General features: G+C 37.1%; 1 protein-coding gene across 13 annotated transcripts in view; it reads left to right on the forward strand.

Annotated features, from left to right (window-relative positions):
- LOC143217170 (uncharacterized) overlaps positions 1 to 26,562 on the forward strand; it is a 62,923-nt gene that overhangs the window by 19,444 nt on the left and 16,917 nt on the right. For 10 of the 13 annotated variants that reach the window (XM_076441053.1, XM_076441046.1, XM_076441055.1 and 7 more), the window contains 6 exons: positions 11,108 to 11,215; positions 13,268 to 13,406; positions 22,205 to 22,321; positions 23,219 to 23,396; positions 24,061 to 24,425; positions 25,392 to 25,615. In XM_076441053.1, the coding sequence (XP_076297168.1) occupies positions 11,148 to 11,215; positions 13,268 to 13,406; positions 22,205 to 22,321; positions 23,219 to 23,396; positions 24,061 to 24,425; positions 25,392 to 25,615 (1,091 nt within the window). In that variant the 5' untranslated portion in view covers positions 11,108 to 11,147. Of the gene's footprint in view, positions 1 to 3,662; positions 8,438 to 8,457; positions 9,287 to 11,107; positions 11,216 to 13,267; positions 13,407 to 15,543; positions 15,585 to 22,204; positions 22,322 to 23,218; positions 23,397 to 24,060; positions 24,426 to 25,391; positions 25,616 to 26,562 lie in introns of those variants that run through there. The other 3 variants (XM_076441049.1, XM_076441050.1, XM_076441057.1) reach the window with 3 other exon arrangements.

Below are 26,562 nucleotides of genomic sequence, written 5' to 3' on the forward strand. Positions count from 1 at the left end.
AAGAAATGTTTTAGATTTAGACAAAAGTTATACTGTTTCGAGGGGCCCTTCACGTGGAGTGCACACAACTTGTTCTTGTTGTTGTTAAATTTGGCCAGCGTGTCTCGTTTGCCTGTGGCGGGCTTTCACTCGCGACTGTGGATTCACTTTCAAAATTGAAGAGGCTCGCACACCGCCGCGGTGTATAACTTGACTCGATCTCGCAGGAAATGCATTTAACCACTGGCCCGGCCCGGCTCGGCCCGAAGCTCCCCCGTGCTTAACCTTTCACTCTTTACGCCGGTTAAGCGGCCACGGCTCGGATTTTTAACGCGCTCCACTTTTTTCCTTTCTTTCTCCCGCTAGACAGAGGTATTATGTGTGCTTATGTTCTCTCTCTCTCTCTCTCTCTCTCTCTCTCTCTGTATATGTGCCCTCGCCTTCTCTCTGTATATGTGTATCTATGTGTTTGTGGACACCGAACGAAATAAATTTGCGATTAAGAAACGTCGTAACGCGTTAAATCGCTTTTAACGACCGTCCACTTTGTTTTTAGGATTGTTTGCACGCTTAGGCAACAAACGCAACAGCGTCTGCGGGTCCCTTCGTTACACTAATCTCGACCATGCCCATTTTTTATCTACTTCTGCCTCGGTTTCGTTTTTTCTTTCAAGGAAATAATAAGCGCAGTGCAGGTTTATGCACATTATTATTGCACAATCAGCCGTTATTAAATGTGGCAATAATTTATTCGTTGTTTTGTTAGCGAGCTACTGGTATTTTACATGCACGTGTATTCATAGTGGTTGGCTAATTACGCAACCTCGAGTCCGTTGGTTAGGTTTGGATATGAAAGTCTACGTTCGACACAATTAGAAGATCGTTATTATAAAATGAAATTCCGTTTATGTTGGAACGCCATTGCGAATTTTATTTGTGAATTCAGGTGGAGTGGGATAAGTCCGCCCTATAGTTTTTGCAAAGTTGGACTTTAAACTGATGTATTCCCGGTCTGGTATGTAAAAACTTGAAGTTCTCGGTGTCAAACTCTTGCCACAGTTAATACTGATGAATTAGTATTATGCAGGATTCTAATTTTGCTTGAAAATTATCATTTTGATAGGATATTGCCCCGAAAATGGGAAAGAAAAGAATGATTAACAAGCCTGCTATAAAATGCTTATTATTGTATTAAATTATATTGTTTAGTTTTATAGTTTTCCATTTTTAAACAAACATGTACTTTTATGCTGAAGTATGAAAGGTGATACAGTGATAATTAAAGCAAAGTTTAAAAATGTGCTTTCGAACCTTGTTTCAAGTGCTACGGGGCAAGAAAAGAATTATTATCAAGCCTGCTACAAAATGCTTTATATTGTATTAAATTATATTGTTTAGTTTTATAGTTATCCATACAGTACGCACTTACCCCACCGTGATAGTACGGACTTGCCCCGTGTAGAAATATTTACGGGGCTAGTGCATCTTAGTGTTTTTCTCAATAAATTTTAAAAAATACAATAAAAACGGTTTATTTAATGTAAACCTACATCAATATTTGTTGTACTTACCTGAAATAACAACACAGAATATATTGATAACTTGTGAACTATTGCACGTTCAGGGTAACCTCAAAGTTGTACGTGTACTTCGCATGTGATTGTTTTGCATTGGTTGATTTAAGCGAGGAAAACACCTTTATTCTTGGGTGACATCTATGTACAATAGTTCATAATAACCTATACTACATTAATAAATACAAGCTAGAGAAATTTCGTTCATATTATAATAAAATTAACCAATTAACGGACTTGCCCCGTAGACGGACTTACCCCATTCCACTCTATGTTGAATATGGAAGACTACACATTCAACACAATTAGTAGATTATTATTAGATAAGGGATGTTTATGCAATTTTCAATTTTTGTGGGAAAGTTTTAATGAAAGTGGAATAAAATGGAATTTGTGTCTGCTGATCGTCTTTGTTAGAACACCTATGGGGAATTTTATTTCTGAATCATGTTGAATATGGAATGCTGCATCGACGCAATTAGGAAATCATGATTAAATAGCGGATGTTTATGGAGTTTTCAATTTTTGTAGGCAAGTTTTAATGAAAGTGGAATAAAATGGAATTTGTGTCTGTTGATCGTCTTTATTAGAACACCAACGGGGAATTTTATTTCGGAATTATGTTGAATATGGAAGTCCAAGTTCAACACAATTAGGAAATCATAATTAAATAGCGGATGTTTATGGAGTCTTCAATTTTTGTAGGCAAGTTTTAAGAAAGTGGAATCAAATGAAATAAAATAAAAGATTGTAGACCTGGAACGAAATAAAAATCGTTATTAAATTCTAACGAATTTTGCATTCCAGCATTTTTTGCAGTCTAAAAATCCGCAGTCTAATCATTATTATGGACGGTTTTCTTATCGAATTCCACTACAGTGAAATGGGAAATTGATTTTCCTTCTTAATACAGTTAATAGATTGGAAACAGTATTTGCAAACTCCTTTAATTGTCGTTAAACTCCGTAATCGAGACCATCGAATGAAAGTAACTAATCAACAAGTTTAACAAAAAAATACGAAGCTTGTATTTACATGTGCACATTTAGGAGAACGTGTTTGTTACTCATTGTCGGTAACGGAAAATTTCATACGTCGCGCGAGGGAGAGAGCCGTTGATACTGAAAACAAAAGAGAAATTAACTGCGACGCGCGTTGTACGATGACGAAACGGATAAAATATTTGATACGCGTCCCGTCAGCCATTTCTTCGGTATTATCTAAAAGTGAAATCCGATCGTGACGCGTGTGTAACGCAAGATCGAAGCAACAAAACGGTGAGAGAGAGGGGGGCGGTGGGAGGGGAACAAGAGGAGAAGATAAAGAGAGGGCGGAGAGTAAAAAAAAAAGGAATATAAAGAAGAAACGTTATTTGCCAGTGTGTGATGAAACCGCAGAGTTTCGCGTGGCAATCAAACTATGTATTTCTACCGAGCGGATAAAATTTCGCGTCGATGAAACATGCTCGGTGAAGCATGCTCTCTCTCTGATACGGCCACTTCTCTTTCTGCGTTGTTGTTCGATTATAAGCGAGCGTACATCTGGACGGACAAACAAAATTAAGCTGACTAGCGACACGTCCTGGCTAGATAATGAAAATACGATATAAAATAAATATTGTCCTGCATTGATTGCGAGCGGCAGGAGTGAAATTAAAATTGATATTTCGTCCCTTAATGATTTTGTCGCGGTAAAAAAAAATATTGCAATATCTTTAGCTAGATAATGAAAATACGTAATAAAATAAATATTGTCCTGCATTGATTGCGAGCGGCAGGAGTGAAATTAAAATTGATATTTCGTCCCTTAATGATTCTGTCGCGGTAAAAAAAATATTACAATATCTTTAGCTAGATAATGAAACTATGGAAGTGTAAAAGTAAATTATGGCATAATTTAAATGGTATCGAAGGAGGAATATCGTAGAAGAACAATTTCCTTTGTCCGGTTATTTTTTCGTAGTTTTTTGAAGGTCATCGTTATTTTTTTATCGAGAAAACTGATATTTTAATTATAAAATTTATATTTTATTTAAATATATTTGGATATGCTTAAGTCATTAACAAGATGGAATAAAAAAGAAAGTTTTCCCGATAAAAAATAACGATGTCCTTGAAGAAACTATGAAAAAATAGCCGGACAAATAATAATTGTTCTTCTATGATATTCCTCCTTCGATACTATTTAAATTATGCCATAAATAGTTTTATGTGCCATTAAAAATAAAGGAGATATTTAGATGGCCTCCTTGAGGCACCCTGTATTATTCACCCAACTAATTTCTTCGCATAAAACATCCGCAGCTTAATAATTACCTATAATACTCTTCTAAAAAATTACTGTGTCAGATATTTGATTTTTAGAGTCGACCACAAATTTTAAAATAAAACATTTACTATTTAAAATTGAAATTGAAAATAAAGATAAAATACAAATATCCTTAGCATTCTTAAAACAGAATATACTATTTTCAAAATTACCTGGATCAGATATGTATTTGATTTTTGAAGTTCTATACACATTTTAAAATAAATCATTTACTACTTTATTGTGCATTTTCTAAGCATATTTTCAGAAACATCTGGTACATCGAAATGTTAATGAAATTGAAAAAACAAAACGAGTGCCTTGAAGAGAAAGAAACGCTCTTTCTATTGCATTTTTGCACGAGATTCTACGATAATTTTTTCGCTTTCCGGAGCCAGTTAAAGTTAAAAAGCCCATATTTACTTCGATGTTGAATAACGCGAATAAAAAAAATCGCACAATATTCAACAACCACACAATTTACACAGGAAAGATAGCCCTTCCAAATGATATTAACGAGATTTATCAACAAAAATTTGTTGCTCCCCGTGTGATGTTCCAAAGTTGCGCAAAATTTTTGTTAACCGTCAATGTTGTCTTTATCGCGCTATAACTTTGTAAAAAACCAACATGGCAACAATTTGAAACAGAGCATTTGAAACTAGAGGCTTCAGGCTTTCAAACCATTGTTTAACGATATTGATACGGCAATTTTTGACGGAGTTATGATCACGTAAAGTGGGAGCAATTTTTCGGGTTCGCAGAGGTGATCCCTTAATTCTTTCGAGGAATGTATTTCAAATTGATGTTTAATACTGAAATTGAAAATCAAGACAAAATACAAGTATTCTCAGTATGTAAATGCTAATCTCGAAAATTAATGGGTCAAATATTTGATTTTTAAAATCGTGCGCACACTTTCAAATAAATCATTTACTATGAACATTAACAACGATTTGTTCGTTGAAACAATTATCGCCGGGGACAGTGTCAACGTTAAAATAATAATTCGCTGTTCAGTTCGTCTCGGAAGTGTCACTTTCGTCTCTGTGAATGTGGAATAGCGGCCCGTATAGTTCTCGAGCGCGTGCGGCAAGAAAGCAAGGGTAAGGGAAGAATTTCAAACGAAAGGAAAGGAAATCTGTAATATTGTTTCTCGCAGTAGGATCCTCGAATTCTGTATAACTCAATCACGGCCGGTTGCACCGTCTGACGAAGTTGAATCTGATTGCCGAGATGGTAATCTGCGGTGCTAGATAAGGAAAATGTACAATTTCCTAATGTCGAACGGTTGCGAGGTAGGTAAATAGGCTCCATCATGGCGCGACGCTCGAATAACCACCGCAATCGTCGAGCTCTCCCCGCCGGAGAAAGGAAAAGCCGGGAATTATATATATGTATATATATACATACATAGTAGCGAATAAAACGAACGGGGAAGATGAAAGTATATGTATGTATGTGATTATGCGTTGTCGATTACGCTGTATGCGAGTGTAATTGCGCGCGCAATTACGTTTCCCAGAGCGAGGAACAACCGGTACCTTCGAACCTCTCAAACGAATTCAATTGTGCTCGGATCGCCATTCTCGTTGCGCGAGCCAATAACAAATTTAAAAATCCCACTTTTTAATATCGAGAATATTTGCGTTTTGTCTTTACATTGCGATCCAATAACAAATTTAAAAATCCCACTTTTCAATATTGAGAATATTTGTATTTTGTCTTTATGTTCAATTTCAATCGTGAATATCAATTTTAAATAGCATTTCAAATGGTAAACGATTTATTTCAAAGTGTGCACACGATTTTAAAAATCAAACATTTCATTGAATTTATCGTAAGAACTCGTCTTAACTATTAAATCAATTTAAACTTGAAATCTCCCCCGATTTGCTTCTCAAGTGAATTTTCTATAATATTGAATCTATTATAAGAACTCCTCTTAACTATTAAATGAATTTAAGCTTTCCCTCGATGTAATTCTCAAATGAATTCCCTATAAAATTGAATTTATCACAAGATCGTACTTAAATGTTGAAATCGACTTTCCTCGAAATAATACCCGCTTCGTAGCGTTGCAAAATAGCGACTGGTGGTAGAATATCACCATAAGCGCCAGCAATCTGAACAAGAATCATGGAGAAGTCAGTCGGCAGAAGTTCGGCGTTCCATTCGCCGCGATAAAGTCCTAGAAGGCAGAAACAGAGGTGTATAGTGTATAGGCGGGCCACGGGTGCGCGCAACGCCGCGCATGTCCGTCTTGCCATGATCGCCCTGGCCCACTAACCTATATTACACGCGGGTACAGGTCCCGCATATGCGAGCCTCGACCCACAACCAATACCTCGGCCGTGTCGCTTCTGTTCCGCGGCGAAACGAAACACCGTGGCTGTTTCTCTGTCTCTCAACCTCTTCGCTTTCGTTGCGGAACAGCACCGCGGTGCCTCGCGTTTCCTGTCTGCGACCCGACAACGACTCTGCCATCCCAGACCAGTTAGATTCTCCTGTCGATGAACACTACCGCCTAGCAACACGAAGATCCACGTGAACGAGACCTAACCTGCCTTGTAAAGTCTACAGTGTACATTATGAACGAGGAAGCAGTGACTCTGCCATCCTAGACCAGCTAGGTTCTCCCGTCGATGAACACTATCGCCTGGCAACGCGAAGATCCACGTGAACGAGACCTAACCTGTCCGTAGAGTCTACACTGTGAACCATGAATAAAGAGGAAGCAACGACTCTACCTAGATCAGGCCAGATTAGCTAGGTTTTGATAGGAGTCAGTGTGAATTGCTGTAATTCAGCGAATGGCTGTCTGTGAGGTTCAGTAGTCTCTTCCGATGGTGTCCATTGAACGGGAAAAGCAGCACAGGTAGCCTAACAACAGGACATTAAGACGAGTCGTCACGAGATCCATGCGAACGAGACCTAACCTGACCGTAGAGTCTAAAGTGTAGAGTGTAGAGCGTAGACTGTAGACCATGAACGAAGGACGCAACGACTCCGCCAACCCAGAACAGACCAGATTAGCTAGGTTTTGATAGGAGTTAGTGAAAACTCTTGTGATTCGGCGAATGGCTGTCTGCGAGGTTCAGTAGTCTCTTCCGATGGTGTCCAATGAACGGGAAACGCAGCACAGGTAGCCTAACAACAGGACATTAAGACGAGTCTTCACGAGATCCATGCGAACGAAACCTAACCTGACCGTAGAGTCTACAGTGTAGAGTGTAGAGCGCGTAGACTGTAGACCATGAACGCGAAGGACGCAACGACTCCGCCAATCCAGAACAGACCAGATCAGCTAGGTTTTGATAGGAGTCGGTGAACACTTATGAGTGATTCACAGTCTGTTCTGATCGTCCGTCGAACGGGAAGAAAGAGTTTCGTCGTCGCCTCTTCCTCCGTATCCATGTGAGCGAGAACTAGATCCCCACGCGGTTGTTCGACACTAGAACCTGGAAGCCGCGGATAGAAACGAGCGGAGCCGAGCAGGGCCGAGAGGATCGGCGTGTGTAGTGGAAGCGGTAGGGGACGATATATACATACACAATAGTACATATATGTACAGCGCGAGAGGAGGAGGGAGGTTCTGTGGATCTAGCAGAGAGTCCAGAGGATAGAGGAAACGACGATGATAGGGGGGAGTGGATTGAGCGAGTAGTCGAGTTTGGGTTCGCGACAACCGGGTGACGGCTGCGTCACTATGCGAGCTGCTGCTCCAGGATAAGTGGTGACGTCGACAAAAGCCGCGCCGCCGGCTCCTTTACGTGTCCACGCGGCTGTGTCCTCTTCCTGTGCGGCGCACCAACGTGTTGTTAAGTCTCGCAGATATTCCTCTTCCTGTGCAGCTCATCTACGTGCTGGATCGTGCAAGCTTCTGCTCTTTCACGTGTCCAAAGCTCACCTTCGTGTTGGATCTCGCAGGCTTCTGTCCTCTTTCTATCCAGCTGTCCTCTTCCTGTACAGCTCATTAACGTGTTGGATCTTGGAGGCTTCTGCTCTTCTCACGTGTCCAGCCCACCTTCGTGTTGGAAGGTGGCTTCTGTCCTCTTTTCTATCCAGCTCACCTGTGTTTTGGATCTCGCAAGCTTACTCTGTCCTCTTTCTATCCAGCTCACCTGTGTTTTGGATCTCGCAAGCTTCTTCTGTCCTCTTCCTGTGCAGCACATCTACGCGTTGGATCTCGCAGTCTTCTGCTCTTTCACGTGCCCACCTCACTTTTCTGTTAGATCTCGCAGGCTTCTGTCCTCTCTCTATCCAGCTCACCAACGTTTTTTAGGTCTCGCAAGCTTCTCTGTCCTCTTCCTTCTTCTGATCTTGGAGGCTTCTGCTCTTCTACGTGCCCATCTCACCTTCGTGCTGAATCTCACAAGCTCCTGTCCTCTTCCTGTGCAGCTCACCCATGTTTTGGATCTCATAATCGAGTTTCTCTGTGCGCGCATCTTCCTCTTCGCGCGTGAACCTTCCTGATGAGTGTCCTGCGACCCGATGTAGAAGTTGCGTTGTCCCCTAAGCAGCACGACGCGCTGCCACGGACACCCAGCAGTCGCCAGGATGCGTCTCGGAGAGAAGTAAGCGTCGCTGCAGCGATAGAACATCGTCCAGGATCGCGATCTAGCTCTTCTGATACCATCTATACCTCGTCTCCTTCGATTCTGTCGCGTCTGTGCGCCGCGCCGTTTCCAATACGCGCGCTGCGCTGTGACCCATTTCTCCCTTCACTTCTCCGTGCTGTGCTTCTTGCTCCGTCGCGCTGTGCTCTGGAAACCCGGTTTTTGTGGCCGAATGGCGATTTTTCAAGATGAAGATGCAGTAGATTCATTCTGTTCTTTATTTACGAGATAAATTCCAACAGAGACAATGTGGATTTTGGATCCTCGAAGAAGGATCGACGAAAGCTCGCGTTGCTGGTCGAACGGAAACGATCATTTTCCCCGGATCGGTATCAAGGTCAAGTGCCTTCGATCGCGCGTTCTCCTATTCTGGTGTTGGAAACAACGATTTTTCGTGGCCGAAAGGCAATATTTGAAGATGGAGACGTTCTAAATAAATAGTAGATTCATTTTGACGACACGTGCATTTCAGATCCTCCCGGAAACGATCATTCTTCCATGATTGATATCAAGGTCAAGATCCTTCGCTCGCTTTTCAGAAGGATCGACGTCTCTTGAGCAGTTTTTTCGCTTTTGCTTTTCGTTTCTCTCGTTGTTGAGTAAGCAGAGCGAGAGCTTGTTGCGCCTTGCTTTCGCTTTTCGCCCGACGGACGCGTGAAAGGGAGAAATGGAGCACCGGTGAAAGATACTCGCCGATACGTCTTCGTCGTCACGTGCATACCGGACGGTGGTGGAGGTGGGGGGAGGGCGTCAGCTGATTTTTAGGATCGCTCGCGACTGACCTGACCCCGAATCTTCTATTTCAATGTAGGTTTTCCATGTTTTTGGATTCAGCGGACGCAAGCATTTTTCTCGCATTCAGCGCTGCGATATTAAAAATTGCTGTACCATTGTTCACAGTACTCTGTTGACACTGTTAAACGTATCGGTATCTAATCAATTGCTGCACATTTAAGTATTGTACGAGGTGTTATGTACATCAATTTGATATCCGTAAAATGAGTAAATTAAAATATAAGAAAGTCATTTCGGTATTTTAAGGTGAAATAAAACCGAATTTCTTTGTTCAAGCGATATAAACTTTAATCAATAAAATATTTTCTTATTTGTTCCTTTTAGCAAAAGATCATCGAGCAAAAGGGAAAATATCTTGTTCATTAAAGTTCGTTACTTGAATGAAAAAATTGGGCTCTATTTCACCTTAAAATACCGAAATTACTTTCTCTTGCCAACCCAATAGGATCGAATTATTCGAGCTAGGAAGAAATATTTTATTTTTCAACTAAAATAGCTCGAACTGCAAATGGTTGAAAATCGGCGAGACGATCAATGGAAACAATGGATATTATACCGTGGATATTTTATGAATATTAATGGGAAACAATGGATACTATACCGTGGATATTATATGGATATTGATGGGAAAAAAGTAGATATTATATATCGTGATCAAATTTTTCAAATCGCCTCTTTCTGAATCACAGTAGAAACATTTTTGGAACGGCCTGTAGAGGACTCAATGTTTCCAAAGATTTCCGAGACGCGGTCAAGATCGTCTTAATCATCGTCGAATATTTGTCTTAGATTAAAAAGTACAATACGGCTCGGCTCGTTTATATTTAACGAGACTGAACCACGTCCTTTTTATGACGTTCATCGTGTTATCGTTTATGTTTGTTTTATTAACGAGACGACGACACGATTCACAGTGTACCGAATGCACATTTTAGGTAAAAAAAAGTCCACGTTCCACTTTGGCAATATTTATCGAGCGTTAATTACAGCCATAATCCATTCATTTAATATACAATAATATCATTTAATATGTATCGTTCTACATAATCATTTCGATATAATCATTTAGTATGTGTGTGTGTTATAGATATAATTCATTTCATTTATCATTGAAATAATTTCATTTAAATAATTAAATGATACATTTCATTTATCTCATTTATCATTTAATTATATATTAAATGTATTAAATATGTTTCCCATTTTTTCTCTCGTTTTCAAAAACTCGGCGATAATAAAATCGCATGTAATTATATATGTAAAATTATTTCAATGGTCCCATTTTTTATAAAAACTATCCCGATGTCTAGAACTGCATTTGAATTCGTTATCAGCGATATAGGATGATGTTTACGATTTTTTTATCATTCTGAGACTTCAAAAGCTGGCACATGTAACAGTTACGTTTCGGAATATAATAATTAATTGCTGAAAATTGATGTACCTTATTGAAAATATTGTTTACATTATTAATAGTCAGCGAATTTTATGCATTTATGATAAACATGAACAGAAATTTAAATAATGCATTTATGACAAAAATAAACAGAAATTTAAATAATGCATTTATGACAAAAATAAACAGAAATTTAAATAATACATTTATGACAAAAATGAGTAGTAATTTAAAGGATGCATTTAAGTAAATTTAAATGAGTGTAATTTAAAACAGTAAAAAAAACATCGTGAAAGAAAACGTGTTTTCTATTTCACTGCCGTTTCTTGCAAATCTCAGGTGGAAAGTTTTCATTTTGCGTGAAGATCCGCTGTCTAATTATCAATTTACAATTGATATCAGCTAAACATTAAAGTTTAATTTGTTTATTGTTGCAGGCCTAGCCCGTGTGATCTACAGGACCCGCTGCGGGTCAAAATGAGTGCGATCACTGGCAGCATCACCAAGAAGAGAAAGAAATCCGATGCCAAGCCACAGTCGCAAATGTAAGTAAAGAATAATAAATAGCGTACAACTTTCGAACGAACAAATTCCGTGCTTTGAAACTTGCAATTCCCGAGTCTCCTTTGAAACCGCAGAATTATTGGTCGTATCACTTTCCTTCGTAAATCGAACGGTTTCCAAGAAAATTGAGAAAAACGCCGAATCAAATGGATTAAACATCCAAATAATTCATAAGATGGTTCTTCTCGAATATTTTATAAACTATTGATCGCGTCAGAACATGTGTTCAACAAAATCTGTAGATCCGGACAGGCTGCGTCTTTTGTGTCGTATCACTTTTTCTCATGGAACAAACGGTTTTCGACAAAATTGAGAAAAACGTCGGAACAAATGAATTAAATTTTGAAATAATTGATTTAAGGCTCATAAAATAGTTTTTCTCAAATATTTCATAAACTATTGTCCGCGTCGGAAAATTTGTTAGACGAAACCTGTAGATCTGGACGGGCTGCGTCTTTTATGTCGTATCACTTTTTTTCGTAGAACGAACGGTTCGCGAGAAAATTGGAAAAACTCCATTAGTGTCGAAAACTTTGGATCCTCCTCGATAATTGTTCTCGATCAACAGAAACTATTTCGTAACTGATAGCGGTTGAGATCCATATTGCGGAATCAAAGCTTTTTGGATTAATTTCATCTGTATGAGAACTATTTACTAATTGTTCTACGCTTAGAAATTTGTTTGTTGTGTCCTAAGTATTTAAAACCGAAGTTTAGATCATGTGCAATTAGAATTATCATTCAATACAGATAATTCTAGTTCAACGAACATTTGTTTCGGCTAGTGAACTTTATAGAAAGAAAATTGTTAGATGCTGAATCAACTCCAGTCCCGTTGAAACGCTCGGTTGACCTTGCCTGACGTCACGTCGCCGAACAGTGACTCTCACTTCGTTAAGGCTGACCATATTTTCATGCGATAAAGTTGCTTCACCGGTTGCTGCTCCTTCGCATAGCCTTCTGGCCGAGTTCAGAGTGCTTCAAACACGCTTCGAGTAGCTTAGAATCGTGTAGCTTCTGGATTCCGGTCCGGAAGAAAACACGATTCGTCTTCGTAACATTCGAGTTCCAGGGTTGTTCCAAATAATTCCTCGAGTATCTTCGAAACTATTCATCAAGTCGAAAAGTTTGTTAGACGAAACTTGTGGATCTGGACGGGCTGCGTCTTTTACCTCCTATTACTTTTTCTCGTAAAACGAACGGTTTCCGACAAAATTGAGGAAAACGTCGGATCAAATGAATGAAATATTGAAACAATTAATTGAATGCTGATAAGATCGTTTTTCTTTAATATTTTCTAAACTATTAGCCGCGTCGGAAAGTATGTGAGACGAAACTTGTGGATCTGGATAGGCTGCGTCTTTTATGTCGTGTAAGTTTTCTCGTAGAACAAACGGTTTCCGAGAAAATCGAGAAAAACTATTTTACGAACATTAAAATGATTATTTGAATCTTTGATTCATTTGGTCCGACGTTTTTCTCAATTTTCTCGGAAACCGTTCGATTTACGAAGAAATGTGATAGGACAGAGAAGACGCAGCTCGTCCAAATCTACAGGTTTCGTCTCACATATTTTTCGACGCGGCTAATAGTTTAGGAGATATTCGAGGAAAACGATTTTGTCAGCATTTATTCATTTGTTCCGTCGTTTTTCGCAATTTTCTCGGAAACCGTTCGACTTACGAAAGAAAGTGATAGGACAGAAAAGACGCAGCTCGTCCAAATCTACAGGTTTCGTCTCACATATTTTTCGACGCGGCTAATAGTTTAGGAGATATTCGAGGAAAACGATTTTGTCAGCATTTATTCATTTGTTCCGTCGTTTTTCGCAATTTTCTCGGAAACCGTTCGACTTACGAAAGAAAGTGATAGGACAGAAAAGACGCAGCCCGTCCAGATCTACAGGCTTTGTTTAACGTATTTTTCGACGCGGTGAATAGTTTAGGAGATACTGGTATTGATATGAATCAAAGAATTGTTTTGAAAAATGTGTGGATGGTCAACCGGTAATATTCCGCTCTGATTGTTTACAGTAACAAGTGCCTTAACGAAAAGAGACGGCGGACTCAGGAGAACCTGTTTATCGATGAGCTTACCGAGCTGATTTTCCCCACGGACATGAGCTCTGGCAAGACTGACAAATGCCAGATCCTTCAGAGAACCGTCGATCAGGTAAGAAGACAGATTTCTGCGTTTCTGCCTTTCAAATGGCCGATCGATAAACCCGGCGAGAGTCCTTCGAGATCCGATCGAAGAACGTCGCTTATACTCTACAAGTCTACAGTGTGTTTCGAAGAATACGAGACAATTATGTACCCTCAAAATTTAAAAAAATTCACTTTCTCCACAATTCTTCTACTTGCAGTTGTCTGTTTTTCGACATGATTAATCGAGTTTTGTTAAAACAAGCTCCAAGTATTTATTTTTATAGCCTCGGTTCCTCTATGCAGCTTATTCGCGAGTTTATTCGACGACGAATTATCTTGGGGAACGGTTTTTGTGGCCGGCGAACACCGAGTTTTATTCTTGAACCGTTCGATCGATAAGGTATTTACTCGCGTATCGTTTAAGTGCAATAAAATTTTAACGCATGCGTCCCACTTCGCATTGATCTTCCGACACTCCAGCGGATAATGATTTCACGTGACACTTTTCTTTTCTTTTCGAAGATTAACGCGACGGAATCGGACTTTACGTAATACGTACATCGTACGAATTTCTTTCATTATTTTCTCCAATTCAAGATAACGCCGATGACGACATTGTTCGATATCAATTTTGCAAAACGTTCTCAGAGCTCCATCAATTTCACAAACGCGTTGTTCAAGATAAAACAGAGTCACGGTCTATAACTTATTTTAATTCAGCATCCATTAAATTTATATTTTATTTGTGATTCATTAAGGATGCCAGTCAATAATTACTAATTCCTACTATTTAATAAAATGGAGTCAATGTTCATTAGACTGCGGATCTTTATGCGTTTATGGCTGCTGAGAATTCTCGAAAAATTCTAAAATAGAAAATTCGAACGGTACTGCCACTGAAAACGAGATTTTATTTGATTCCACTTTCTCGAAGTTTGTCCACAACAATCGCAAATTGAATTATATAGAAGTTCCGAGCATCGGCATATCTGGTTTAACGTGATCTACGCAAGTTAGGCAACGCTCGCTAAGGCTGAGCCCTTGAGACTCATCACGAATACGACTGGTACCAGCGAACTGGCTTCGAGATTTCGGACCTAGAAGTCTGAGGACTCGCGAGACATGTCGTAACTGCGCCTAATAGCGAGCGAAAGTTCAAACTTGACTGAAATATTAAGCAGGTTAGACCGGATTGCTATCGCCGAGTCCCGTGATACCGGGGAAAATGTATTCAACGTTATGGTAACAAACTGAACGAGATTTTGTTCGCACAATCGAATGTCAAGGGTATCGTTCAAACTAGATTTAGATTATTATTTCTTCTGTTCTGGCCGACAAAAAGTTACGAAAAAATTCATGAACATTCTACTTTACTACACGGACGTCTGAGAATTTTTTCAGAATTTTTGGTTGGAGCATCAATTTTTAAAAAAATCTGGAAGCATACAATTGTGATAGGATCCCCAAGCCTCACTACCTGGGCTAGATTGTATACGAATTATGCTTATTTCTTCTGTTACGTTCAACTGAAAATTACGAAATAATTCATATAAATTCTATATAGTGGCATACGTGACAGTGAATTTTTTCAGAATTTTTGGTTGGAGCATCAATTTTTAAAAAAATCTGGAAGCATACAATTGTGATAGGATCCCCAAGCCTCACTACCTGGGCTAGATTGTATACGAATTATGCTTATTTCTTCTGTTACGTTCAACTGAAAATTACGAAATAATTCATATAAATTCTATATAGTGGCATACGTGACAGTGAATTATTTCAGAATTTTTGGTTGGAGGATCAATTTTTAAAAAAATCTGGAAGCATGTAATTGTGTGGTAGGATCCCCAATCTCACTACAATCTGGGTCACACTATGCTGTATTTCTTCTGTTCTGCTTAATATAAAATTATGAAATAATTCATGAACATTCCACTTAATGGCATAAATAACAGTGAATTATTTCAGAATTTTTGGTTGCAAAATCGATTATTAAAAAAATCCGGAAGTTATAACATCTTGATAGGATCCCCAATCTCTCATTATCCGCGTTAAACTGCGTACGAATTATGGTCTATTTCTTTTGTCCTGCGTAGTAAAAGATTACGAAAAAATTCATGAACATTCTACCTGATAACACAGACGTCTGTGAATTTTTTCAGAATTTTTCGTTGGCGGATCAATTTTTTCAAAAATCTGGAACGTGAGTATATATTTACATTACAAATGTTCGAATACGTGAAACGATAATGGGCGAGAGCTGTCATCTCGAATTGCAAGCGGCGTGTTTACCTTACCTGTATGTATGTACATATACTGTAGAACCGTAGAGAAAGAAGGAGGACGGCTGTGGAAGGGGGGGGGGGGAGACTTCCCGTCTGTGTTCCTCCGTAGGTTTTTGGTTCACGAACGAGCACATGTCGATTCCTTGCATCAGGGTCGCGAAATATTGCTCGTTCTTCTTCTTCTTCTTCTTCTTCTTCTTCTTCTTCTTTCTGCCCGACACATCGCGCTTGCGAGAAGAAAGTAGCGCTGGAAAACTATCGATGGATCCCACTATCGAAAAGTATCTATGTATAATTCACCCGTTCACTATCGATAATAATCGAACAGTCGTAATCGTTCATGATTTACATATATAATTAGATTAGAAACTCTATTAGAAAATTTATTACATCCAGACTGCGACAAATATGTTTTCGGAACAGTCACGGTTCATGTAGAATCGAGGAATTATAAATACATAGTACGTATAAATAAATATTGCTAAAGTCCGAGTAAACTAATGAAAGATCAAGCTTGAAAAATGCTTTTCATCCTAGACTAATCAACAATATAAAATTCATTATATCGATCTTCAAATATGGACGACGGAAACATCGATATATCGATTCAAATCCAAACATTCATTGTATAATAAATGTTTCAAATTTAAACATTCATTGTATAATAAATGTTTCAAATTTAAACATTCATTGTATAATAAATGTTTCAAATTTAAACATTCATTGTATAATAAATGTTTGAAATTCAAAATTTATCAAAAATTCTATAAGAATTAACGAAGACAATGTTAAATTTCAGTTTGCTTGAATTGCAACAAACTTGAGTGAAGTAGAAATTTATTGTCTGTCTTAATATGTTTAATAGATCGAAAGTAACGTGTGACACAGTGTATTTTTAAATTCTTCTGTTTTTACCGTTTGAAAATACACCTACTCGTTTCTGTCGTAACTGCGTGAAATCCGCTGTCTAGTTGTTAGATTCTGATGTATAATACACAGAATTGAAATAAACATGTTTTTGTACAAACACATTGCATACAAAAACATGTTTAGTTCGTGTTCGTTGAAAAAATTGGTAGTTAAGATTAAAGTCGTCATTAAAGATATTTCCAGATGCTATTTACATTATCGTTAACGACCTGGAAAAGTGTATGTAAAATTTAACTGTGTCTTCTTCAATTTTATATGATTTGATAAGTGTAATTACGATATAAAACAATTTCGAGTTTTGAATTTTAAACATTTACAATGAAATGTCGATTTGAAACATTCACGATGAAATTTCAATTTGAAACGTTTACAATGAAGTTTGAATTTGAATCGATATATCGATGTTTTCGTCGTCCATATTTGATGATCGATATATATATATATGTAACAAATTGTTACTTAGACTAGGATAAAAAGCATGTTTCACGCTTGATCTTTCATTCGTTTCCTCGGATTTTACCAATATTTCTTTATACTATTTATAATTTGGATAACTATTGACAACTATCGATAGTACATCGATAGTTCTCCACCACCACTGGTCTCTGTTTACATTCTGTGACGACGCTCTACTATTCCACATTAACCGTGACAGTTCCGAAAACGAATGGCTCGCAGGTATGTTTCATAAATCATTTATTATTTCATCCATCGATGACTATGGGAAAATATCAAATCGTATAAAATTACAGAAGACAATGTTGAATTTCAATTTTCTAACCAAAAGTACATATTGAAAATCATTCGATAAACGTCAATGGCTTTACTATACACTATACACTATACATATCGATATATCATTGTCATCTCGAATTCAACCTCAATCTTCATTTTAAACGTTCACGACGAAAACATCATTAATTGTTAATATTCAAAATTCAAAACTCCACATTGTTTATATCGTGATACACTTATGAAATCATATCAAATTAACGAAGATGATGTTAAACTTGAATTTTCTAACCAATAATGTCGAAAGTCGTTCGACGAGCGTCAATGGTTTTACTGTACATGTCGGTATATCGTTGTCTCCTCGAATTCAAACTCAAACTTCATTCTAAACGCGTTTAAAATTCAAAATTCGATAGAATCAACGCAGACAATCCCAAATTTCTCAGATTCTGATTACAATATTATATAAAATTGAAATAAACATGTTTCATCATGTCTTCATAGAAACGTGTCTTAATTGTTTCCATAGACTACGCGATTTAATTAGAAGGGATTTTCGTAGAATTTTCAGGACGGACATTGAACAAATGAATACACAATTAGAAAACAATGTTTTTAGGACGATTACCGTCATAGACATATAGAGATAGACTGCGCGGCCTGTAAGAAGCGCTGAAGCCCACAATGGCGGCAAAAAACAAAAATAAAACATCAATAAATACATCAATTAGAAAGAGAGCGCTATGGACCCCGGCTAATGCTCTCTCTCACACTTTGTACCACGCGCCGCCATTGTGGGCTTCAACTCGCCCATAAGACGGCGCAGTCTATCTCTATATGTCTATGATTACCGTAAACTGATCGAATCCATGCGTTGCATGCATCGTCCTGATTCCATGTGGACCATATCTTCATAGAAATATGTCCTCATTCAAACTCAAGCTTCATTGTGAACGTTCAAAATTGAAATCTTGATAAAATCAACGCAGATAATCTTCCTATCAGATTCTGATGTACAATATACGTATAAAATTGAAATAAACATGTTTCGCTATGTCTTCATAGAAACGTGTCTTAATTGTTTCCATAGACTACGCGATGTAATTAGAAGGGATTTTTGTAGAATTTTCAGGACGGACAAAAATGACAAAATGAATACAATCGTCCTGATTACATGTGGACGATCCTTCAGCCGTGTACACGTTCGGCAGGAGAGATTTTCTCGCGAAATTACAATTGATTCTACCTCGGTCACGTCGCTCGACACACAGGGTGCGCGCGGCCCTATTGCGCAGATGACGTCACACGAACTCTTGCTCCGGTAGCTCGGGTTATAACGCCGCCGTGCCGTTTGGAAGGTTTCCTATTGGCCTCGGTGACGTCATTCAAGGTCACGTGACAAACTCTTGAGAAATAGTTTTTCTTTTTCTTCTTTTTCGTGATTCCCTTTGTCGTCTGTGCGGTATGTTTGCTCTCTCTCTCTCTCTCTCTCTCTCTCTCTCTCTCTCTCTCTCTCTCTCTCTCTCTCTCTCTCTCTCTCTCTCTCTCTCTCTCTCTCTCTCTCTCTCTCTCTCTCTCTCTCTCTCTCCCTCTCCCTCTCGCTTTCTTCGAGTGCAGAACTATCGTTAGTCGGCATAGTTCGACTATCGATTGTTTGTCGGTGACTATCGATACCGATTTCTTTGTACGAAAATATACAACGTTATTCGATCAGTTTACGGTAATCGTCTGAAAACATTTTTCCAAACAGTTTTCTAATTGTGTATTTATTTTTTCGAGCTTTGTACTGAAGTTTCTGCAGAAATCTCTTGTAATTTAATCGCGTGGTCTATGAAAAAAATTAAGAAACGTTTCTATGAAGACATGTTTCTATGAAGGTATGAAACATGTTTATTTCAATTTTATTTACAGAGTGCGGCCGAAGAACATGTACTACCGGGCACGAGGTGGTTCCATATGAAAAAACAAGAACAAAATATGGAATAAAATTTTTTCGTTTAAAGCTTAGTTTTCGAGAAAATCGAGTTTGAAAATCCTATCCGTACGTATGCTGTTACGGCTCGACGAACCGTAACCTAAAATAGGATTATCAAATTCGATTTTCTCGAAAGCTAAGCTTTAAATGAAAAAATTGTATTGCATATTTTGTTCCTATTTTTTCATAAGGAACCACCTCGTGCCCGCTAGTATACATGTTATTCGGCCGCACCCTGTATATTGCACATCATAATCTGAGAAATTTACGGTTTTGTCTGCGTTGATTTTATCGTTCACAATGGAGTTTGTGTTTCTATGAAGACATGGCGTGCAATGTCTTTCGAATTGGAATTGCACAGAAACATGTTTATTTCAATTTTATACATAGTGTACGTCAGAATCCGAGTAATTTACGATTGTCTGCACTGAAACACATTTATTTCAATTTTATACATGTTGTAAATTAAAATCAGAGACATTTACGATTGTCTGTGTTGGTTTTAAACGTTGACAATGAAGTTTGAGCATTGAACGAAGCCATGTCTCTATGATGACACGTTTCTATGAAGCCATGAAACATATTTATCTCAATTTTACATAACATTGTCCATCAGAATCGGAGAAATTCAAGATTATCTGCAACGATTTAACGAGTTTTCAATTTTAAATGTTTACAATGAAGTTTGGCATGTTTCTATGAAGACACGTTTCTATGAAGACATTGACGGTTCCGAAAGCGACCGGGAAAGAATTTATCGCGTGCGACGCGCGCGCTAGGGCGGCAGAGGAATATCTATACATGTATATACACATACATATACGTACAGGATTTAAAGCGGCAACGCCGCAAACCGTTTGTCGGACTCAGCCGCATCGAGTCACCGACTTTTCGAGGCCACGACGCGGCGGCTCGCGCGTTTACGCTTGTGTAGGATTTCTATTAGCTGCGCCATCTATCGGCGCCGGAAAATAACCGCTCAAGGACAAAATTTCCTTGCTCCGTGATTCTGTAGCTTGGTCGGTAACGCAGAGATCTAATTTACGACACACCGTGGCCCACTTACAACGGCTAACCTTGCCGCTTTGAATGGCAACGCGACGAACAGTTTACGCTTTTTCCCTTTCACATCCGCGTCGAACGCGGTGCTTGTTGGCACGCTTAGAAAAATATCTTCCCCGAAAATTTGAGAAGTAAATGGTCATCAAATTGACATACTAAGTCGTTTCGAACTTTGAAAAGAACCTTTTCGAATGAGATTCGCAGAAAATTTCTCATTAGACTAATGAAATTGTAGATTAAAATGTTACATAATCTAGAAATATTTTTTAACTTACTGAAATGGAATTCTTTCAGTATCTCGAAACGAGAAATATGTGATATAGATCACTTTTGTAAAAAATTAACAAAAATATTCAAAAATAAATGGATCTAAAATGGCCTAAGTCGATTCAAACTTTGAAAAGTACAGTTTCGAACGAAATTTCACATTTATAATTAATCAGGGTTAATGAAACTGTAGATTGAAATATAGAAATATTTTTTAACTTATTCAAATGTGGAATTCTCTTTCAATATCTCGAAGTGAGAAATATGCGACTTAACCCAATTTTGCAATTATCAAAAATATTCAAAAATATCTTCCCGAGTCGAGTTGAAATTTGAAAAGAATATTTTTGAACGAGATTCGCAGGAGTTTCACGTTCATGATGAGTCAAGATTAGTGAAATTGTAGATTAAAATGTTACGTAATGTAGAAATATGTTTTAATTTATTCAAATGTAATCTTTTACGTATCTCGAAACGAGAGATACGTGACTTTAGACCACTTTTGTGATTATGGGCACGTATAGTTATTGACGAAAGCGACATTCAAATTTTAAATTCAGTCACATTTGACAAAATAAAATCTTGTTACGGTCACAATTCAGATAACAATAAACAATTAATGACAGAAGGATTTTTTAAACACTATAATCTACGCTTAAATTAATTTAAGTTTATTATTAATATTTTTAAATGTGCTGTCCACAGTTCCCAATTGAGAATATAAAAAACACTCAGTCGTCAAAACTGCAATTAATAAACAAACAAATGCAAACTGCGTAGCCTCTACATAGTCTCTATATATTCTAATTATTATTTAGCATATAATTGTTATTCGAGGAAAAACCACTTCAGTGGTAGAAAAATTTATAACTGTGGTCCTGCACGCCTGAATAGCGTTTCAGCTCGGAGCGTGACGGATCAGACTCGTTCACTTCTGGTAATTGTGCACACGGTGCGCCTAAAGAAGTTTTCACTTATAATTCTTCACAAATAATTCTGAATTAAATTCTAATAATTATAATAACTATAATTCTAAATTAAATTCTAATAATTATAATAACTATAATTCCAAATTAAATTCTAATAATTATAATAACTATAATTCTAAATTAAATTCTAATAATTATAATAACTATAATTTCAAATTAAATTCTAATAATTATAATAACTATAATTCTAAATTAAATTCTAATAATTCTCTAAATTAAATTCTAATATAATTCTAATATAATTCTAGTAAAATTCTAAATTAAATTCTCTAATAATTTTAATATAATTATAATAACTATAATTCCAAATTAAATTCTAATAATTATAATAACTATAATTCTAAATTAAATTCTAATAATTCTCTAAATTAAATTCTAATAATTCTCTAAATTAAATTCTAATATAATTCTAATATAATTCTAATAAAATTCTAAATTAAATTCTCTAATAATTTTAATATAATTCTAATTCCAATAATTCTAAAATAATCTGAAAAGAGTTTAGTGTAGCCCAACGCTAGAATAACGATTAATTATCGACTGGAAATGTTGATAAAAATTAATTGTTGTTCTTTTTCCACAGATTCGGCACATTAGGCAACAGGAAGGCTCGAACAGTCATGCCGTTCAACAGGGGGAAGTGTCTTCATCGAATCGTAACATACTGTCCAACGATCAAGTTGGCTCTATTGTACTTGAGGTATGAAGTATCATCATTTTTTCCCAAATCAACCATACACGTACATAATCTTGTCTTGTATTGAGATATCTATTCAATAATTGTAAAATAAAAATTTGGAACCGATTAAAATTCCAAAACAGCGACAAATGACGGTCAATCTCAATTGCGATAAATCTGATAAAGCTATGAAGTGGATAATTTGCCTCCGCATATAGCATAAACGAACATCACCGAGGAGTAGAAGAATGGATCGCATAGTGTAAGAAATGTGCTGTAAATAATCGATTCTCCTTTAAATAGAAATTGTACTAGGCCGAGTGAAGTTGCTCGAACGCGTAAAATTACGCACCGAACAGGTAGAATAGGCGCGCGATTATATATTTATTTAACGTTTCACGCATCGATGAAAATTAATTGTTCAATGGTAAACTCTCCAGTTGTACGGTTCTTGCAGAATTACATAGTCTTCTATAGTGATCTAATAGTATTCTATCTCCAATTATGCATTATGAGAGAGTAAGTCAAATCAAGAAATAGTAAATAAATAAAATAAGAAAATAAGTATGTATAATTACAAGTATTATTGACGTGAATTTTTTATTGCTGTCTTATGCTTTATATATATTTCGTTGAAATTTTCTTTTAATTAATATCCCCGCAATTGTGTGCGAGGTCACAAAAAACTAGCGGAACCACACGATCTAAGAAACCACTTTTTTTCAAGTTTTTTTTTCAAGTTTTAAAGTTTTTTTTATCTAAGAGAGAAAACACGTTTTCTAAAAATTGTGAACCTGCTGTTCGTCCAAATTTGCAATAAGCATGATGAGCTGAAGTTGGACAAGCTTGATTTTTAAAGCTTAATCTGTACAATTGAATAATTGTTTAACATGATTATATGTGTATCTTCTGTTCTAGGCGTTAGATGGCTTTCTATTTATTGTAAATACGGAGGGGCTCGTGGAGCACGTAACGGAGAATATAACACAATATATAAATTATACGAGGGATGATGTACTCGGCAAGGATATTTATAACATTATTCACCATGGAGACCACAACACCTTCATGCCGAACTTGTTGCCTATGTCATTAGGTTTGTACCTCACATTATATAAATATGTATATGTATATACATATTATCACTATGCTCCTTTCATTACAGAAAAGACTTGTGCAAGATGTTTCGCAATCCGTCACGTTGTTATTCACAGCCTGTCGAAAGTTGTTCATTATATTGTACTCGTAGCTACGCGTTTACATTGCTGTTCTGAACCACTCGGTCGCCATTTCTTCAAACTTTCCCTTTTACATTCACCCTTTGGACTCGAAGCAATTTTAAATCTTTCGACTCGGATCGAATATACACCGTTCGATAAAAAGGATTATTTCTTCTGTTCTGACCGACAAATAATTCTGAAAAAATTCATGAACATTCTATCTAGTGGCACACACAACTGTGAATTTTTTCAGAATTTTAGGTTGCAGAATAAATTTCTAAAAAAATCCGGAAGCATACAATTGTTATGGGATCCCCTACCTCGCTATCTGGGTTACACTATGCTTTATTTCTTCTGATCTGCCCGACAAAAAATTCTGAAAAAATGCATGAACGTTCTAACTAATAGCACAAACATCTGTGAATTTTTTCAGAATTTTTGGTCGTAAAATGAATTTTCTAAAAAGTCCGGAAGCATGAAGATGTTAAAGATTCAGGAACAGCATTCTGAAAAAGGTATTAATATTGTTATTTTTTTCAGGCTGGACGAGCGAGCCGCAGCCCCAGAGGAACCGCACGTTCATTTGCCGCTTCTTGGTGAAGCCTCCCGATGATACAGAAGAGACTATGGAAGAGAAGCAGCAACGAGTATCGAAATACGAGTCGATGCAAATCTGTTCAGCTCTTTTGCCAAGTAATAGCGACCGCTTAGAGAGCGGTGACGTATCCTGTGAATCCTCGGACATCGGTCCCAGCGTAATGTGCGTGGCTCGTAGGATACCACCGAACGAGAAACCCATTGGTTCACTGATCGAGCAGTTCACTGTCAAACTTGACACGGCAGGGAAAATTATTACGGTCGATATCAGTGGGCTTTCGGATCCTTACGCCAAGTACCTAAACAAGGTAAGGGTACCTTTTCTCTCTTTTAAACGCTTAACCCTCAGCGATTTATAATTAAAAATAAAAATTGTCTGCATTAGTTGTGAGCCCGTAGAGTTGTGAGAAATACTTGAAGAAGAGTCTGTGCAAAGTTTCCGAATGGATTAAACATTGAAACCCGTTTGTTCTAGGAGGAATTTCAAGTTTTGAATCGAGGAAAATTTCAAGTTTAAATTGAAGGAAATTTCAAGTTTAAATTGAAGGAAACTTCAAATTTAAATTTAGGGAAATTTAAAGACTTAAATTGAGGGAAACTTAAACTTGAAGTTTCTTTTTCTTCTTCTCTTTTCAAAAGATATTCGAGAGAAACGATTTTATCAGTAGTAAATTAATCATTAATCTGCATCGATTGCAACAAGTAGAAATTAAAAATTAAATGTTATAATCTCAAATAACTCGGAAGTTATTTGTTATAAAGAAGAATGTTTCAAATAAATATTGCACGGTTTCTAGGGGGCAATCAGATTTTTGTTACTTTGATTTTTCATCAATAGAGTGCTGAACAGATTCTAATATAAAAATGTATGTTAATAATTTCCTTTAAACCGAAATCAAATTCTATTTTCATTTCATTTTTATACAACTATTGGAAAATATCTACAAAAAAGTTCTAATCACTGAAATCGTTAAATAAATCGTAGGGCAAGGGGTTAACACATTACCTACCGGTGATTATTCCACAATTGTTGAAAGCGGTTCATGGGTGAGGTTTCTTTAAAAAGAATCCTTTAATAGCAACAGCAATTTTAATCATAAACCAACAACTCACCCTCAATAACAAAATCCAATAATTTCTTTCGGGATTATTGTGTAAAAGAAGATTTTTAAGCTTCCATTTGGTGCATCAGGATTATTGAAAAGCCTATTAATAGGCTACCGGTAGATAAAGTGTTAAATACTGCGAATGACTAAAATACTTCTTTGTTGCAGGACCTGATCGGCACAACAATAAAGGACTTGTGCCACCCCCATGATCTCAGTAAGCTAACTGCACACTTGAACGATACGCTTCAACTCGGCCGAAGCACCAGCGATGTGTACCGGCTTCGCGTTAGTCCTGATAAGTTCCTTAACATTCAAACCAACTCGAAGCTGTTCAAAGCTAGTATGATGAACTCCACAGACTTCATCATGGCCACCAATTCCATCATTGGGTACGTTGAGAGCTCCCTAAAAACGTCATACGTTTCATTTAAGCTCCCAAAAATGTTCCTTCAACTTCGATGTCATTCGGAAATCCACTTTTAATCATCGAAATATTGAACGGAAAATAATTGGAAACTAATAATCCGGAACCAATTGACAAATAAATTAAAATGTTCGTTCAACTTCGATGTCATTCGAAAATCCACTTTTAATCATCGAAATTGAACGGAAAATGATTGATATTATCCAGAACCAATTTACAAAAACACGTTGGAACGGTTCCAGACTTTGAAAAAAAGCTTGCATGACACGGGGTTCTCTTCTCGGTGTTGGAGATCTGGCCACTCTTGACACTAAAACGATAATTTTTCCGTTCTGGACGTTGTTGCAACAAACAAAAAGGTCGCTCAGGTCGCGTTCTTCGTGCTTCTTAACGCTTCGATAATTAACACGTTATACCGATCGGTGATTATTGCATCATATTCAAATATCCACCTTCAATGGCAACAGCAATTTTCATTGCGAACTTTCAAATCACCCTGAATAACGTCATCTAATAGTTTCAGTTAAGATTGTAATGTAAAAGAACATATTTCTATGCTTTCTTTTGGTACAGCACAACTATTGAAAATCTATTAACCCCCCTTATACATATTCCTCATGGTAAAAATTCACCGAGATTTACTATTGTCACATACTGTAAAATGATCGAACCCGTTATGTCTATGTTGTCAGACGTATTTCTTTAAAATGCGACGTTATAATTAAAATTTTTCAACTTTAATTTAGATAAAATCTAGAACGAACAGGGGTGAATTATTATCCTAGTCTCGTTTTTACTATTCTTGAGGAGCACGTGAGGGTTTAATAGGCTTTCGGTAGATAAAGTGTTAACTAATTTATTGTGACGAATAGATCTTTATGCATTTATGGCTTCTGGAAATGTTGAAAAAAA

The sequence above is a fragment of the Lasioglossum baleicum genome, chromosome 16 (assembly GCF_051020765.1).
Source record: "Lasioglossum baleicum chromosome 16, iyLasBale1, whole genome shotgun sequence".
Classification (NCBI taxonomy): Eukaryota; Metazoa; Arthropoda; class Insecta; order Hymenoptera; family Halictidae; genus Lasioglossum; species Lasioglossum baleicum.